Raw genomic sequence first — 18,882 nt, forward strand, 5'->3', positions numbered from 1 at the left:
CCAATCCCCACCACTTCCTACCTGCACTCACCTATCACCATCCCACCGACCTTCCCCAACCCCACCCCTCCTCTCTCTATTTATTTCGGAGCTCCTTTCCCCCCTTCCCCATTTCTGAAGAAGGGTCCTGACCCGAAACGTCAGTTTTCTTGCTCCTCTGATGCTGCCTGGCCTGCTGTGTTCCGCAAGCTCCACACTGTGTTATCTCTGACTCCAGCATCAGCAGTCCTTGCTATCTGTATCTATGGAGATGCTGCAGAAGGTTTGCAAGGATGGAATCAGAACTAAAACTTTGTAATGGTGAGGGAACACCGAATGGGCTGGGACACTTTCCTCTAGAAAAGAGAAGGCTCAGGGGTGATTTGCAAGAGATCTTGAAAATTATGAGCAGTGTTTAATAACGTAGACATTTGACCAAATCCCTCCAAACCTGTCCTATTCATGTACTTATCCAAACGTCCTTTAAATGTTGTGACTGCACTGACTCCCTCTGGCAGTTCATTCCACACAAGAACTACTCTCTGTATAAAAACGTTGCGCCTCATGTCCCTTTTAAAACTTTCTCCTCTCACCGTCAAGAGATGCCTCCTAGTTTTTGAACACCCCACCCTAGGGAAAAGGCCTTTGTCGTTCACCTCATCTATGCTCCTCACGATATTATACACCATTATAAGGTCACCCCCTCCACCTTCTACATTCTAGTGAAAAAGTCCCAGCCTATTCAAACTATTTTAAATTCTCAAACTCTCCAGTCCCAGCAACATCCCAGTAAATATTTTTTCTGAACCCCTCCAATGTAATAATACCCTACCTATAGTCAGGAAGCTAGACGAATACATGAGGGAGATAAGATTGAAAGGTTGCATTGTGATTAGCTGAAGTAGAGTCAGAGGAAGCTGGAGTGCAATGTGAACACTTACTTCAACCATTTGGGCTGAATGCCTGTTTCTCAGCTGTAAATTATTTGTGATGTTGTGTAATTGGCTCCAATGATGATAACCCAAAGCTGTCGGAAAATAATGTGGTGTGGAATGAAAGAGACACATGATTGCACTGCATAAATTATCTTAGCAGAAAGAGAAAGTACAAACCAATCGTTTTTAGTCAAAAAAGTAGTAAAGCTTTTCAAATTGATGTTGAAGTTTTCAAGTTGAATATATTTAAATCTAGAAATGAATTCAGTTATTGAATAGGCTCACATCGGATTTAAATTCTAAAAAGGACAATTTTATGGCAGACATTTGTGTTTTAGATTTTCTTTGATAACATTAGGATTTGTATATAAACAAACATTAAATGTAAATTCAACTGATCAAAATTAACTGGCTCATAGGGCTTAATGCTCCACTCCTGTTTCTATGTTACAAAGTCAAAGTCACTTTGAGTAATCAGCAATTGTGATGCCTGTGTTGTCTTCTTTCTCCCTCAGCCTGTTTCTGGAAATATTGTGTTACTGACTGACTGATCTTCTCAACACCATAACAACATTCAACTGCTTGGCAGTCCGCTCTACAAAATGCCAAAGCCAATCTCTCAGTAAAACTTCTATCAAACAGACCCTGCCTTATTCAATGAGAGGCTGAAGCCCAGAGGATGTGTAAATACTTCTGTAATTAAACATTTATGAACACAGTGTGAATAAATAATACTTTTGTACTGAATTGAGTTCTGTTGTTTCCTGTGAATTGGAGAGGGCCCGTTACCCAAAGATTGCATATTTGTGACATGTTTGTCAAGCTCATCATCTACCAGAATCAATGAAACAGTATCAAATAAAATATAAGTGGCAATTAAGGATTGGCATTTAGTTTCTGTGATTTGTTTGATTCATGTTATGTGGATAGCTGAAGAGAGCTTGGGTGCTATAAAGAGTTGATGCAATGTGATTTTGAATATGATCCTGACGAAGGGAATTAAAGCTTCATCTACAGGAAATGAATTTGCACTTTGTTAGCACAGGTCATTGTGTATATGGCTCAGCAACATCAAATTAGTTTTGTATTCAGTAGCACTAAAATAATAACCTCAATCTGAAACCCCCAAGGGATTATTGATGTGGATGATGGACGGGTGGCACTAATGCATGATGGTATGAAGTTTGGAGCATTGTCACAATGGAGTAAAGGAGCTGGGAATACTAGCCTCTGGGTACATCATTTAACAATGTGCTGTCACCAAGATTAACATTCTTCGTTTCAATCAGCAGAAGGATTCCCAAAAAAGACATTAAATGAAAGGGAAATATTTTGATTGGGCTTCGTTGCTCAGCCTATGGTTATTCACCATTCTACTCTTTCTGATATCACCGAAGAGTCTTGCTGATCTGAAAATAAAATGCATTATTGCTCCTTATTTTGCTCAGCAAAAACCCTATACACATCTTAACACCCTCAGACACAGGGATAAATTCAATCCCTGCAGACTCAGAGCACCAGATTTATACATCGCCAACTTGAAAATATACTCAACTATTTTAGCTCCAATATTCATTGAGTTAAGAAATATTAAATTCAAAAGGAAGTATGGATGCAGTTGAGCAGGAGATGCATTAATGCACATCAATAAAGAATATCAAAAGCAAATAAATATATCAACCACATTAGAAAGAAAAGAACAACGTAATTCTTTAATATACAGCAAGATAGTTTCAGGCTCTTATTAAAGGATATGCTACATGACAATAAGGTTTTTCTATATTTGCACAATATTATCACAACATGATATATGTTTATGGTTCTTTAACACTAACAGAGGAACAATCTTTGCTCGGGATACATTCATCTCATTTCTAGGTTAAAAAAATCAGGATTATGTGACATGTTAATCTAAAGTACATTTATTTTTACAAGACATCAAAATTTTGTATCTTTATCGACTATTTGCAGCTCTCTATATCAGCTATTCAATGTCAAACAAAATGCCTTCGGAAATTACAGAAAATGTCACTAACACAAATTGAAAACAGACACTTTCAATGTTACAAGTTAGAAATTGCAGTCTCACTTTTCTTTTGCTCAGCTGGTTATGTTTGGTGGATTAGTTTGGGTGGGGGCTCAGTTAGAGCAGGCAATACCTGTCAGATTTGGTGTCGATTAGTTGCTGCCAAGTTGCTCCCTGTCTCACATATGTAAATTTGATTTAGACATAGAGAGATGGCCTATCTGTAGAGTTGAGTTATAGTACAATACAGTGCCGTATCACAGTGGTTGAATGTAGAGATTTGGGCTTAATAATGAACTTTGAAGTTTGTTTATCATTGTGCTTTTGCTAGTCCTTGGTTTTCTGTGGGCCCGATTAACTTCATATTTTCTATGTCAGAACAGATGAGAAGAATTTTTTATTTAAAATGTCTCCAACCGGTGCTGATCCTCTTTCCAACAATGCCGTTACCTTTGAGTACTAAGAACTAGCAACACCATTTTAGGATACTTCAACATACAACAAACAGCCACTGTGATTGCAAGTATTTTGAATTTTTGTTTAAAAGTAAAATTTATTGCAACCAATCCTCAATAGCATTGTTTGTGGATTAACCATGTTGAACTCATTGTTAACTAAATTTTATTTATAAGCTGTCAGTAAAAATGCAGTGATTCTAGTAGCTTAATGGGATTCAGTCCCCCAGTATAGAACAACAACCTACATTTATGTAGCATATTTACGACACTAAAACACTTGAAATCACCTAAAACAAATGATGTCAATAAAAACATTTTTGACACTGACACATTGAGGGAGAAATCAGGAAAATAAATGTAAAGCTTGTTCGAAGAAGCAAGTTTTTTAGAGTACGTTAAAAGAAGAGCAAGACGTAGAGATGTGGAGAGGTTTAGACGAAATATTCCAGAGCTTCAAAAGAAGACAGTCAAAAGTATGGCCACCACTTGTTGAGTGATTTAGGTGTGGGCCAGAATTGGAGAAGTACGGAGATCTCAGAGAGTTGTAGCACTAGAGGAGGCTACACACTTAGACAGGACCAAGTTCACGGAAAGATTTCAAGGTAAAAATGGAAGCATGCTAGAACAGTTCCGCACACCTGGACAGTGAGTAGAAAAGCTGGAGGAGGAATGTTCTTAAAAGATATCTTCATGGGACAGGGGCATCGCTGGCCAGGCCAGCATTTATTATCTAATTGCTGTAGGTTAACCCATAATGCTGTTAGAAAGGGAGTCCCACCATTTCGACTCAGTGAAACTAAATGAATGGTGATATAATTTTTTAACACAGTTGCTGGAAAGACTCAGCAGGTATCTCAGCATCTGTGAAGGAAAAAACAGAGTTAACTTTTTGGGTCTGGTGACCCTTCCTCAGAACTGAGCTGTTCCAGCAACTTCGTTTTTGTTCCTGATTTACAGCATCCGCAATTCTTTCGGTTTTTATATAATTTTTTTAAGCCAGGATGATGAGGGACTTGGAGGGGAACTTGCAGGTGGTGGTGTTCCTGTGTGTCTGCTGCTTTTGTCCTTTCAGACGGTAACATTGTTGGCTTTAGAAGGTACTGTCCAAGGAGTCTTAGTGTACTTCTGCAATGCATCTTATAAATAGTACACACTGCTGCTACTGAGCATTGGTGGTGAAGGGAATGAGTATTTGTGGATGTAGTGCCAAACAAGCAGGCTGCTTTGTCCTGGATGATGTCAAGTTTTTTTAGTGTTATTGGAGCTGCACTCATCCAGGCAAGTGGGGAGCATTCCAACACACTCCTGACTTGTGCCTTGTAGATGGTGGACAGGCTTTTGGGAGTCAGGAGGTGCGTGACTTACTGGAAGATTCCTAGCCTCTGTCCTGCTTTTACAGCCACTGTATTTATATGGTGAGTCTAGTTGAGTTTCTGGTCAATGGTAACCTCAAGGAAGTTGATACTGGGGGATTCAGTCACGCTAATACCATTGAACATCAAAGGGCAATGATTAGCTTCTCTCTTGTTTGAGATGGTCAATGCCTTGCACTTGTGTGAGATAAATGTTACTTATCATTGTCAACCTAAACCTGAATGTTATCCAGGTCTTGCTGCATTTGGACATGGACTGCTTCCATGTATGAAGAGTTTCAAATAATTCCGAAAATTGTGCAAATATCAGCTAACATCCCTACTTCTGATCGTATGATGGTGAGGAGGTCATCGATAGAGCAACTGAAGATAATTGGTCAAGGGTGTGGTTAAATTGGGGCAGCACGGTGGCTCAGTGGTTAGCACCGCTGCCTCACAGCGCCAGGGACCCAGGTTTGATTCCACTCTCGGGCGACTGTCTGTGTGGAGTTTGCACGTTCTCCCTGTGTCTGTGTGGGTTTCCTCCGGGTGCTCCGGTTTCCTCCCACAGTACAAAAATGTGCAGTCTTAGGTGGATTGGCCATGCTAATTTGCCCGTAGTGTTCAGGGATGTGTAGATTAGATGGGTTATAGAGGGATGGGTCTGGGTGGGATGCTCTGAGGGTCGGTGTGGACTTGTTGGGGCGAAGGGCCTGTTTCCACGCTGTGGGGATTCTATGATAAATGAGGAGACATTTTGGTACATTATTGAGCTTCAGCTCCATCTGAAGCAATTATGAACAGGACCATTCTTGAAGCATTTTAACAAGACAGTTAGCTATCTATGGACTTTTAACGGTGAATCAGGCAAGGTGTTGTTTTCTAAATACAGGGGGATTTTATTGTGCAGTACAAATGTCTTGCATTGTTGCCCAAAGGGAATTCTCTACCTTTAAGGCCTCAAAATCCAATTACCTGAGAGCAGATAGAGTTTAAATGCTGCGTGTTGAGGAAACTTTCAGCCTGGAAAGTGCCTATTTAGGCTCAAGGCTGATGACTATCTTTATTTCTCTGTTTATTTTTAAGACCGTTTTATATCTGTGAAAAGTGATCTAACGTGTCACTTTGAAGTGCAAGACTGCAATAGTTGGACGTTTCATCACTATTGAGCCCCCACTGAATAATAGAATAGGAATGGTAGCAATGAAGAGCATTAAAGCAACTGAACAGGCGTCTCACTAGAACAGCATTGTGAACAAATAGGGTTGAGACAGATTTCCCTATCACTTGTCTGTTTAACAAATAATGTTTTGGATGTTTGAGCAATTACATTGGAACTCTCGCGCGAGTCAATTTCTCTTCATTGCAGGTTTTTGGCAATATCAGCATAGGCTCGTTCAATTTCTTCATTGGTTGGACAAGTGTGGCTAAACTCATTTCGTTTATATGCATTGTTCAGATAACGCCAGAGAGCATACATTTCTGCAGGAATCTCAAAATTACGGAACTTCTTTGCAGCCACCTGCAGAAAAGTCCAGACAGACAAGTGCATTATTTTGACATTGCAGACAACAAATGGAAACACGGAGAGGCATGTCAATTACATTGCCGACTTTAATATGGTGTGAAGTTTCAATGTCTCAAAACAGTTAGTTGCTCAACAGTACTAATCAGAAAAATTTACTCCGCAAAGGCACACAAAGAAATTGCAAGCCCAATTTTAGTTTAGCATGTTTGAGTTAGACACCCAATTTAAGCCCCCATCAAGATTTTACACACTTTTGTTTATTGTTATTCAGCAGGTTGGGTTAAGGTTGGGTTAAGGTTGGGTTTCTGGAGCTAATAGACATCATCAGCAGAAGTTAAACTAAATTAAAACTTCTGTGCTTCATCAATTGGATTGAATATGACTTTTAATCTCAGTATTCATTGAGCACTTTAAAAATTTATTTGCAAATTTCTTATGGTGTTGCTTATGGCAAACCAAATCATCTCTTATTTCAGAATGAGAGAATGTCAGGTCTGCTAGACACAAAGACCACCCACCACCCCCTCACAGTGCAAAGCCATTCATAATTCCAGCTGCTCCTGAGACTGAGTCAATAATCACGGTCAAGAGGAGATTACCTCAATGCAATAATCTAGCTGTGTACATCAGTATGGGTGCATGTTAGACACCTGTTGAAAGTGTTGTGGCAAGGTGCAAACAATAAGACTAGCTACCATTCACTCAGAAGTCTGCTTCACTGGCTTACAAATTCTTACTCCTGCAGCAGGATGAACTCCTTTGGAATGGGAACTTGTTTTACAAGGAAATGATCCTGAAAGGCTCAGTTTTGGAGATTGCATTAATCTGACATTATCCCCACCACAAGCCAATGAGACAATGTAGAACACCTCAGGATTTCTTGCAGGGCAGACCTGTATCCACAGGTCTCCTCCTAGTATTACTAATAACGTTTATCTTACTAATATAACTTATACTTAATTGCTATCACGCAAAAAACAATATTTTGTGAAGAGAGGAACCTCTTCTTGTCAAAACTCACTAGTGGTTGTTTCTCTATCACAGGAAATCAAATAGGCCTTTAGATCCAGTCAGGGGATGAGGAATGGGAGCAGCATCCTTCTATCCACAAATACCAAATAGTGATCAGTGGTAGGTATCATTGCTTCTTACCACATGGTGTAAAATCTACTGGACTCAGGGGAAAAGCTTTTCCATTGATAAAGTGCATTTACAGCTTTGAAGCCTGGATTCCTTTCAGAATTACCCATATAGACAGTCAGAAGCCACCCGAACATGAACAAAGAAACAATCTGCAGGAACTTCAAGTAAGATCAACAAGGGAGAAACAGAGCTCCAGGATAAAGCCTTTGCTTAAGACCTGCTTTTAAACTGTAAGCTTCAGCTAACAAAGACAAGTATTCTAGGTGCCTTGTTAACCACTTTATCTACTTGTCCCCCAACCTTGAGAGACTGATGCATGTGCACACCTAGGCTCCTCTGATCCTTGTTACTCCCCAGGATCTTACCATTCAGCAAGATATTCTCTTGCTTTGTTGTCTTGCCCATGAGCATCACTTTACACTTATCTAGATTGAATTCCATTTGCCAGTAATCAGTCCATCTGACCAGCCAGTCTAGATCCTCTTGTAATCAAAGGCTGTCTTCCTAAATATTTACTACCTCACCAATTTTTGTATCATTCACAAACTTACTGATCAACATTCCTATATTCAAGTCTACGTTCAAATGGCAGATCAGAAAGTTCTCAGAACACCAGCCATAAACTGACCCTTGGGAATGGGGCCAAGCTATCCTCATGAGCTCTTAGAAAATTGCAGGTGTAGTGGACAGCGAAGAAGGTTACCTCAGAGTACAACAGAGTCTGGCACAATTACATAAGAACATAAGAACATAAGAACTAGGAGCAGGAGTAGGCCGTCTGGCCCTTCGAGCCTGCTCCGCCATTCAATATGATCATGGCTGATCCTTTCATGGACTCATATCCACTTACCCACGTTCTCACCGTATCCCTTAATTCCTTTATTGTTCAAAAAAAATCTACCCTTTTTTTAAAAACATTTACTGAAGTAGCGTCAACTACTTCACTGGGCAAGGAATTCCATAGATTAACAACCCTCTGGGTGAAGAAATTCCTTCTCAGTTCAGTCCTAAATCTGCTCCCTCTAATCTTGAGGCTATGCCCTCTTGTCCTAGCTTCACCTGCCAGAGGAAACATCCTCTCTACTTCTATCTTATCTATTCCCTTCATAATTTTACATGTTTCTATAAGATCCCCCCTCAATCTTCTGAATTCCAATGAATATAATCCCAATCTACTCAGTCTCTCCTCATAAGCCAACCCCCTCAACTCCGGAATCAACCTAGTGAACTTCCTTTGCACCCCCTCCAGTGCCAGTACATCCTTTCTTAAGTAAGGAGAGCAAAACTGCACACAGTACTCCAGGTGTGGCCTCACCAGCACCTTGTACAGCTGTAACATAACCTCTCTGCTTTTAATTTCAATCCCTTTGGCAATGAAGGACAAAATTCCATTTGCTTCCTAATTACTTGTTGTACCTGCAGACCTACCTTCTGTGATTCATGCACAAGGACACCCAGGTCCCTCTGCATAGCAGCGTGCTGCAACTTTTTACTATTCAAGTAATAATCCTTTTTACTATTACTCCTACCAAAATGTATGACTTCACATTTATTTACATTGTATTCCATCTGCCAGACCTTTGCCCATTCACTCAATGTATCTATGTTCCTCTGCAAAGTTTCACAGTCCTCTGCACACGTTGCTTTGCCACTCATCTTAGTGTCATCTGCAAACTTTGACACCCTACACGTGGTCCCCAACTCCAAATCATCTATATAAATTGTAAATAATTGCGGTCCCAACACGGATCCCTGAGGCACACCACTAGTCACTGACTGCCAGCTAGAATAGCACTCATTTATCCCCACATTTACAACATTTAAATGGGGTCTGGATGGGTATATGAATAGGAAGGGTTTAGAGGGATATGGGCCAAGTGCTGGCAAATGGGACCAGATTTATTTAGGATATTTGGTTGGCATGGACGAGTTGGACTGAAGGGTCTGTTTCCATGCTGTATATCTCTATGACTCTATAACCTCTCTATCACCTCTCCTACTAACTGCAGTGTTTAATAAAGTTCTTGTCAATTATACCTTGATGATGTGCAGCTTCGGTAGTAGATTGCAGTCCGCCAGTGTCAGCTCATTTCCATCTAGGTACTTGCGCTTGGAAACAAGGATCGTCTCTGAACTATTGGCATCGATCTCATCAGGAAGGGGTTCTTTCAGGTAGTCGTCCAGCCTTTTCAGCTCCTTCAGCAGGGCCTTTTCAAATTCTGGAGTAAATCAGGGAGAGCATCATTAGCCCTGTCAGTAGCAGTGTTATGGAGCTTGTTGCTATTGTCAAGGTTAAACCATGTTAATGATGAACATCGGCTGGTACATTTACAAGTTGATCATCTTGTTGCACAATTTAGATTAACCAAATGTGGTTGCAGCTTCTGGAAAGCAATTGACAGTCAGAAAATAGCAACTGCAATATCTCATCGTTACTTGTATAAGGTTTATTTGCTAACAAAAAAAATCTGCAGGGTGTTTCACAATGGATGTGCCCCGATCTTTGAAATCTTCTGACATCTGCTATGAAATTTTGAGATAACTTTACTTTCTCAGTTATTTCATATTCATTTTGAACTAATTGTACCTTATACATTGAAGAGAAAAAGCTATTTTTGCTAAATGCTGCCATTGCATTTATATATCTGGTCTGTTTCATTGCAATAGGAGAAAGGATATTGGGCAGATTCTTACAAAGGCCCGAACAATGTGGACTATGGCGAGAAATCTGAGTGAATTGTGAAAACTTGGGTTCTCCCGATGTTGCGAGCAACTTATTGCATTTTCAAAGAGAGTTATGGGAGTTAGAATGAGATTGTTGTTATGTGGTGCCAAGATCCCTATTAAGATGGCTTGTGGCCAAAGTAAATCTTGTTCCATTATTATGTAATATTAATATCTGACTACCCACCACAAAGAAAATAGACATCAACAATTCCTGACATGAAGGTCGGAGGGGATACTGGTGACTGCAGCTTACTGTTTGCTTATCCAGATTGCTGCTTCAGACAGCTGGCACCAATATCTCAGGGCACAGCCGACAGACAGGGGCCACAAACACTACCTGTCCACAAACGCGGGCATTTGACACATGCCAGCCTTCCTGCATCACGATGGCCAACATTCCCTGTGATTTTTCTTCCACTGTATGGACCTCCGAAATCTGTCTGTGGCAGCAGCTTCCGGTGTGCGGGAATGCTGATCATTGCGTGCATGAAAGGTGCCAATGGCCATGCAGCTTAGAGGGAATGTTGACTACAGTATAGTTCTGATCCACTTCCACTATGCTTCTGCATTGCCATGCTGGGACTCAGGATGCATTGGGAACCATTATCACAATGTAGATCCAGGACAGATACTCAGCTAATGGACTGGACCAGGATGCATCCAAGACCTGCTCCCTTGCTCTCTTTGCACTCACTCACTTTGAGCCTTCCTGGATGCTCAGGGCAACTCTACCCATGCTTGCCTTGCCTTGCCCTCCTCTTTTGTGGAATGCCACACTTTTGAAAAGATAGAAGTGTGTTCCTCTAAATCCTTAGGGATTTTGAGGCACACCCATCTACCATTTCAGAAATAATCAATCCTGACTCTGGATGGAAGGGAGAGAAGTAAGAGTAAGGGTTTATCTCTCCTCCCTTGACTGTAATAAAGGATTAAATACTCGAGGAGTTTTAAATTGAATGCTTTTATGAATGAGATTTTTTCTTTACATTTGATTGGATTTGATCTATGTACTGTCACGTGTATATTGTTACAAAATACAGTGAGAATTGTTGTCTCGTGTCGCCACTCTCCGGCGTGATCTTAAAACACAGAAAAAAAATAGCCGTAGAATATAAAGGCAGAAAAATGAAGAAATAAAGAAAAAGTGTTCAACTTTACAGTCCTTCTTGTTAAGTGCTCCGTCATGGGCCATGGTGGCCTCGTGGCCAGACACAAGTCCCCTTTGCTGCACCTCTTTGGCGCCACCTCCCCACTACGAATCCTCACTGGACCTTGCCAATGCAGATGCCACTGATACCGCCAGGAACCACACTGGGCCCAAACTCGCCTCCACCGCTGCCATGAGTCTGCTTCGGACCTACCTCGCCAAGGCAGCTGCTGCCGTCGCCAATGCCATCAGGTCTCATGCTGGCCCCAAACTCGCCTCCGCTTCCACTGGGCGCAGACGCCGCTGGGAACCCAGACTGTGGCAGCCGTGAGCCGACACCAGGACTGCCTTGTCAATGCAGAAACCGGTGGGAATCCAAATTCACCACTGCCGCGTCCATGAGTCTGCGCTGCTGGGCCCACTCGCCGACTGCCTCCTGTCTGTACTGGACTCACTTGGCAACACCGCGGTCAAGCTCTTCAACAAGAGGCAAGTAAATTAAAAGAGGAGAAAAAAAGAGAAAACGAGAAAAGAGAGAAAGAAAAGAAAAGCAATGAAAAGAGGAGCCGATGAGCCCTGGGCCCAGAAGGCCTACTCCACCGATCTTACATTAGATAAAAATACTTGAGCAAACTAACTGAATTCTTTGAAGAAAAGGTAGAAAGAATAGACAAAGGTAATGTTGATGGAATATACTTCAATTCTGAAAAGGTTTCTGTTAAAGGTATAGAATAGTAGATTCTAGCATGTGGAGATAGAGCAAGAGGCAGCGGAGATGAGGAAGGTGGAGACGGCAAGAAGGGGAGAAGACGGAGGCCAGTGGAAGGCTGAGGAGCCCTCTTCTTTCGCTGCCTTTCAACAAGTGAATTCATGTCTCAGTAGGCATTGTGCCAGCTCTTTCATTTATAGGCCAATAATTTCCAACGTTATTAGATGTCCCTGAAGAAATATCAGGTGAAGAACTCAAGCAGTCGTGGTCTGGACTGTTTTCTGTGGAACCACAATCGTTGTAATCTTCATCTGTCCACTTTCTTCATGGACGTGATGGCAGCTTTACAACAGTTAGATCTCCGCTTCTCTGTGCTACTCCGATATGGGATTCACTTTAGTCATAGTGAATTCTCTAATGCATTCTTAGAACTGTATTTTATTTTATCTCAACATGTCTCCTGAGGTGTAGCCTTTCTTTGGTAGATTGGCACGAAGGATGTAAGGTCAGAGGGTGGGGTTGGGAGCATGAGAAAGCATTAGTTACAAGTACTTTTGTATTGAAATTAGAAAGAGCCATAGAAATAAATGGGGAAGGTCATGAGTTGGCAAGTTGGCAGTAAGCTGGCATAGGGTGTATCAGGGGCTATGTAGATACATGGGGGATGGATGACATAACTTGCAATGAAGGGCACATGGCCACTGGCTTTGGTGGGCAGACTTGGTTTGACATTGGAAGTATGGGGGGCATCGGAGGTATGAGTATGATCTTAGGTTGGCATCGGTTGGAATGGCTGGGAAATAGTGAGTTGATGGGGAGTATAGGGTGTGTGTGATGAGGGTCAGAGAGCCTAATGTTTAATAGCCCATATCCACAACCGTATGCTTCCTCCATCATGCATACTCAGTAGCATGAGTGTGTACTAACTGCATGATGCACTGCAGAAATTCACCAAAGATCCTCAGACAGCACCTTCCAAACTCATGACCACTTCCATCTAGAAGGATAAGGTCAGAGATACATGGGAACACCACCACCTGCAAATTCCCCTCCAAGCCACTCACCATCCTGACTTGGAAATATATTGCCATTTCTTCACTGTCACTAGGTAAAAATCCTGGAATTCTGTCCCTAATGGCATTGTGGGTCAACCTACAGCATATGGGCTGCAATGATTCAAGAAGGCAGCTCACCACCATCTTCTCAAGGGCAACTAGAGAAAGGCAATAAATATTGGACAGCCAGCAATGCCCACACCCACCAGTGAATTAAAAAAACAGCCAAACTGGGACAAAAATCCAGTGAACTGAAGAGAACCTTTTAAACAGCCTGCCACAGCATGTTGTAGTCCAATTGTCTGCCTTCAGTCTGCATCTGTGAGTGATGGCCCCAGTCTCAGTATACCTCAGTATCAGCAGGGTTGAGAAATCCACCACTAATCACACTTTTATCTGAGGCAGATGTGGCAAGCTGATAAATATCCCAACTTTGCATATCTGCCTCAGATTTTAATTGGAATACATTTTCGTGTACATCTATACAAATTAATTACACTCTATTTGGCCTTGGGTAACAGGGTACAGTCTCCCAACAATTAAAATGATCCTTGAGGGCTTGGCTTAATCCAAAATAAATGAAGTCCCATTCCATACAGTCTGTGAACATTGCTGGTGGCAGGGTTTACAACTAATTCATTGTGGTGGCAGAACTTACTTGCATTGGCATCTTTCCTTGCGTTCTTGATGTACGCTGAAAATTTGGCAAAGAGGTCACTGCCCGCGGCATAAGATTCTGGCTGTCGTGGAGTCAGATGCGGGTATCTGATGGCAAGAAGATAACATGAATGCTCTTCTGTGTACATACAATTCCATATGAAACATTCAGACCAGAGTTTATTGAGACAATGCTATAGTTCAAAAGGATATATTCAATTTCAAACCTAAGATTTAACGCCCAATTTCAACTTTTCCATTCATCCGGGAATCAAATCCACAAGCATTTGCAATTACTGATTTAGAAAGTATGAAAATACATCTGCCTACTCTCCTTCTCACATTGCAGACTGACTCGATCCTGCCCCCCTCCTCCTGAGTTTACCATTGGATCTTTTCCTCCTCACCCCAAACGAGAATTTCAGCTAAAGTGCCCTCATCTTGATTTGGTCTCCACATTTAAATAATCCTAGGGGCTGGGGCACATAAAAAAAAGGTGCATCTCTCTGTCTTCTCACTACAGCAGAGCTAGCTCCAGGAAAGAACAGATGAAAAGTGCCAGTATAGGTTGTGACAGCAATGGGAAGGTCACCATAACAACTAGAGAAAGAAAGGATCTGACTGTGACCATTCATCCCTCTCTCTCTCATCTTCATCACACCAAACTTTGTTTCATATCTCAAAGAATTATTGGTCTGTAACTTTGTACAATCTAATTGAATTGGTGATTCTGAACAAAACATCAACATAGAAACAAGTTCAACAAAGGATTTGACATTGGGCATAATCTTATTTGTTAAAAGGTTTCTATCTCATGGACTGCCTATACCTTACTACCTATGCATGCACTCCTAGAAGAAAGTGCTGTCAGATCACGTCAGATCCAGGCACTTTAGTGGACACCAATGGGCCTTATTCCTGACTGAGGACCCAGGGATAGACATCTCTCTGTGTAGAATTGCTGGCCAATCAGGTGTCTTGCAGGGTGGGGTTCAGGGGGTCAGAGCAAGCCTCTGCCTGGTCCCTGCGCAGACCCTTGATCATGCAGAAATGACTGAGGCACCCCTGCATCCTCCTCCACCAAACAAATGACAGGCAGCCTGCCTAACCTGCTCTTGGCCCTCCTGGATAAAAGGTAATAACAGCTTTGTGGGAATAGGCCCTTAACTGATCATTAAGTGGTGGTTATTCGACCTGTCAGGGATCTTAAGTAGAGATGGGGCAGCAAGTTCCATTGTGGGTCTTCCTCTGTGGTACTTACTTGAGAAGGCGTTGGCTATCTGCTTTGATAATGACCTACTTAATTTTCCTGGGTTCCTCCTTCCTCACCTCCTGTGGGCCTGGAAGACTGAACCCACTACCTCTGTTTCTCTTTCCACAAATGCTGCCAGACCTGAGCACTTGTATGACTTACTTTAGATTTCCAGCATTGGCACTTTGTTTGAAATAAGTGTGAATTACCAGTATTATTATTCACATATCATTTATAGAACATCTAAGCAGCAAGTTCCTGTTCTACAAACCAAGTCCAGATTGTAACCTACATCCCCAAGAAGAATGGTAAAGAAAACCTAGTCTCCAGCTATTAATTGTCATCAGTAAATAATAAATGAACAATCCCTTTAGTCATAATGTAACAGCAGAGCACTGACTTCCAATTTTAATAATCTTTCATTAAGCTTCAGGGCTGTTTATTATTGAAATTATCCCACTTCAGTTGGGTAAATTTAACAAGTTTTCTTGTCAATTAAATTATGTACCATATATAGCAAAGTGATACTGTTCATTTAAATTTCTTTTGAATCATGCTTTTAGTCGATTTGAACACAGCAGCTTTTGGGACCAGTTGCAGGAAAAGTTTTGATCTGTTCAGCATCTTTGCTTTTCCAGCTGATAGTGTTTGAACAATTGTGTCTAATACTACAAGACTAAGAGCTGAGAATCTATCTAGAGGATTAAAAGTTTTAGCATCTCACCCATGTATGTCAGCTCTGAGAAAGTGCTCATCCAAAGGCTTAACGTGCAAAATGCCAATGTGACAAGACATTTAGATTGCTTCAATGATATTGATTTAGAAAAAAAACAACAAATCCATGTGAATTGAGTGACATTGCTGGCCTCAAAATGCATTCATGTGACTGGCAAAATAACAAGGCATGTTTGACAGCAAGGTGAATGTACCTGAGATGGGACTGGAATGTCATACAGTTAGATAGTCCAGAGATCCTTCAACACATTGTGTCCATGCTGGTTATCAAGTACCTTTCTAAACTAGTCCCATTTTCCAGCACTCAATGCATAGTCTTGTATGCTACAGTACTTCAAGTGATCCTCAAAATACTTACTGAATATTGTGATGGTTCCTATCTCTACCACCCTTACAATCAGTGAGTTTAAGATATTCTGTGACTGGCTAGTGCTGCAGTAAGTCACATAAAGATAGGAGTATTATCTAGAGACCAACCAACGACCAGCAAAAAACATTACAAATAAACAAACAGCAATCACCAAAAAAATCAACCAGTTAAATATTTCTTTCAAACTCTTTGCAGTGGCAACTTTGTTTGCCTATTGATCTTGGAATTTATAAAATTAATGACAGGGTAAATAAATAAGAACAAGATCATTTGCATTGAAATTATTAAACTAACCAATACAGTCTCTCCAGAGTTTCAAATCAAATCAACAGAATCTCTGAATCTGATCAAAGGGCCGGAATTAATTTTCACACCTTAGTCCTTCAAGCAAAGATACAATCATTGAACTATCACTTTCCAGATTTCTTGGTTATTTGTTCTCAGGATTTAGAGATGTCAGTGATGCTGGTAAGACTGTATTTATTGTCAATTTCTTGCCCTATAAAAGAGGATCAATGTATCTACTCCCTGAAGTGACTTGAGTCACTCATGCAGAAAAGTGGAGCTGAGACCATGCTCAGGTCAGTCATGGTCTTATAGAATGGTTCATAGGGTCAAGTAACCTACTCCTGCCCCTAATTTGTATAATTTCTTGTTAAAAAGAAATTTAAAAAAGTGATTTAAAAAGAAGTGTTGCCTCTTTTAATCTGAGATTCCTCCTCCTGGATAAACCATAGGAAGACCTCTACTCTAAGACCTAAGACCGCCCCCACCCCATTCACCAGGCTCCAGGTTTCTGTCACTCTCACTTGACAGGTAACAGGGAATAGGCTCCACTTTTTAGTGACATCCGTTTAGGTCTTGCTACCTATTATATCCTTTACTGAACTGCTTTATTCTCTGATTTCTATTCTCCAATCCTGCCATTTGCTCTGCTTGTATTCCTTCACTGCACTTCCCAAACTGTGCCTGAGTTACCCAAGAGGAATTATACCGGTAATCTACCATGCGTTCAAATTGCTAGTGACAATCCCATTCTGGCCGGTACGTTTTACCTGGGTGGAGCAAGTGTCTCCTCAAGAAACTCTTCAATCTTGATGAAATCAGTTTTCAGCTCTCCATTGTAGATGAGGAATGGAGGATTAGTACCAGGAGCCAAATCCTTCAGTTCTTCTGGTCTCCTGTGAGAATGAGAACCATTGTCAGAAAAGAATGGAAATACATAGCACCAACCTGAAGTAGAAGTAAGTTGAAGGTGGGGTCAATTTTACCACCCAATGAAGGCAATTTGGGGTTTGATCAGATGTTAAAACGTTACAAATCTGAACTTGAACCAAACCTACCCTTTTCTGAGATTTAATGAGTTGGATTGAGCTGCATGGTAACCAATCTGCTCCCAGCGATGTTGATTAATGAGATTGGCAGCCTGAGATTAAATCTAACTTGTAAATTCAACAGTAACCAATGCCTTGTGAAATGTAGCTGCTGAAGGGTGGTGAGCAGAAGCTTGAGTGAAGGGACACATGCTGTTATAGCACTTAACCAGGAGGAATAGGAGTGCTTCCCCTTCCCAACGGTCCCAATTTCACATCAGATCCCCAGCTACACAGAGACCTCAGTAGCTGGGGATCAGCCTCCCCAGTGTCAGGCAGCGAAAAGCATATTTCCTATGATTGGACACCTCTTTCAGGATCATGGAGCAGACTATCTCATTGGATCCCTCCAGTGTCATCAGCAAGCCCTCGCGGCTTCTGCCGCCTGCTCCAGAGACCCTGTCCAACCGGAAATCAAGCCTGTTGATCAAGTTGATTTCCAGGCACGGAATCTATCAAGGACATAACTCGGATGCTGCGGAAAGGATTAAAATGTTATAGCATGTTGGTAACCTGGGAGTCACCTCTGTAAATCTTCCCCCTGCCACCTTCCCCGACCCCCGACAAACACAAACACCAACACACAACAAAACCTGTCCCTGTTCATATACAAGATATCGCATCTCAAGTACAGAATGAAAGTCTCCTCATTGCTGATTCTTGGCAGTGACTTGTGATCCTAGATACACACAGAGTGGAGCACTTTTCTCCCTGCTGCGATATCAGCAACAGCAAGAAAGTTGGGAAAATACAGATTTAATGAGAAATATCATAAACTTGAGATCAAGAAAATTGTTTTGTGATTATCCCCTGAATCCTGAAATGGTGACTTCAGGATCCCACCACTGAGCAGCGAGAACCTTATTTTGTTATATTTTCAGCTCACTAAGGCTCCAACTTGACCTATTTATATTCCACGTCCAATTCCCCTCTCCTTTCCAAAGAAACTAGATGGCACAGGTAAATCCTCCAGCTTTCTCCCAAGTGTTCCTTCACAACACTGTCCATAGGCACCATCCTCCATGGGCACCATCCTCCACAACCCTTTGCCCATAGAAGTTGGCAGCAGCAAATCACCAGCTTCGTCACATCCTAATGCCTGGTCTCAGAGCAACTTCTGTTCTTCAACACTGGAGTTGGACTCTGGAGTTCAGGAACCATAACTCCTGAAAGCTTCTGCTGTGTTGCTTTATCTGCAGGGACACACATGTATTGCATGCATTTGTCAGGATGGAGTTTTATGGCTCTTGGCTTGAATTCTTTTAATGTTCATTCACTTCGTGCCTACTTGGAATCTTCTGAGGACCGTGTCTGTGTCCCATCCTTCCTATGAGAGTCTGCTGGCACCACCCTGTTTTCCTGAGAGGAAGGAGCATGTAGACTGAGGTCAAGAGAGAACAAGGTGTAGAGCTGGATGAACACAGCAGGCCAAGCAG

General features: G+C 41.6%; 2 protein-coding genes across 6 annotated transcripts in view; one reads left to right on the plus strand and one right to left on the minus strand.

Moving 5' to 3' along the window:
- The window catches only part of urp1 (urotensin-related peptide 1), a 40,969-nt gene extending 38,747 nt beyond the window's left edge, over positions 1–2,222 (plus strand). For all 4 annotated transcript variants that reach the window (XM_048604973.1, XM_048604976.1, XM_048604975.1 and 1 more), the window contains exon 7: positions 1,430–2,222. In XM_048604973.1, coding sequence (XP_048460930.1) covers positions 1,430–1,461 — 32 coding nt within the window. In that variant the 3' untranslated portion in view covers positions 1,462–2,222. The remainder of the gene's footprint in view (positions 1–1,429) is intronic.
- A 377-nt stretch (positions 2,223–2,599) lies between these two features.
- Positions 2,600–18,882, minus strand: part of clic2 (chloride intracellular channel 2) — a 24,906-nt gene continuing 8,623 nt past the window's right edge. For both annotated transcript variants that reach the window (XM_020522915.2, XM_048604972.1), the window contains exons 3-6: positions 17,129–17,254; positions 13,718–13,824; positions 9,459–9,640; positions 2,600–6,272 (exon numbers count right to left, since the gene is read on the minus strand). In XM_020522915.2, coding sequence (XP_020378504.1) covers positions 6,111–6,272; positions 9,459–9,640; positions 13,718–13,824; positions 17,129–17,254 — 577 coding nt within the window. In that variant the 3' untranslated portion in view covers positions 2,600–6,110. The remainder of the gene's footprint in view (positions 6,273–9,458; positions 9,641–13,717; positions 13,825–17,128; positions 17,255–18,882) is intronic.

The sequence above is a fragment of the Rhincodon typus genome, chromosome 14 (genome assembly GCF_021869965.1).
Source record: "Rhincodon typus isolate 14 chromosome 14, sRhiTyp1.1, whole genome shotgun sequence".
In the NCBI taxonomy this organism is placed as follows: Eukaryota; Metazoa; Chordata; class Chondrichthyes; order Orectolobiformes; family Rhincodontidae; genus Rhincodon; species Rhincodon typus.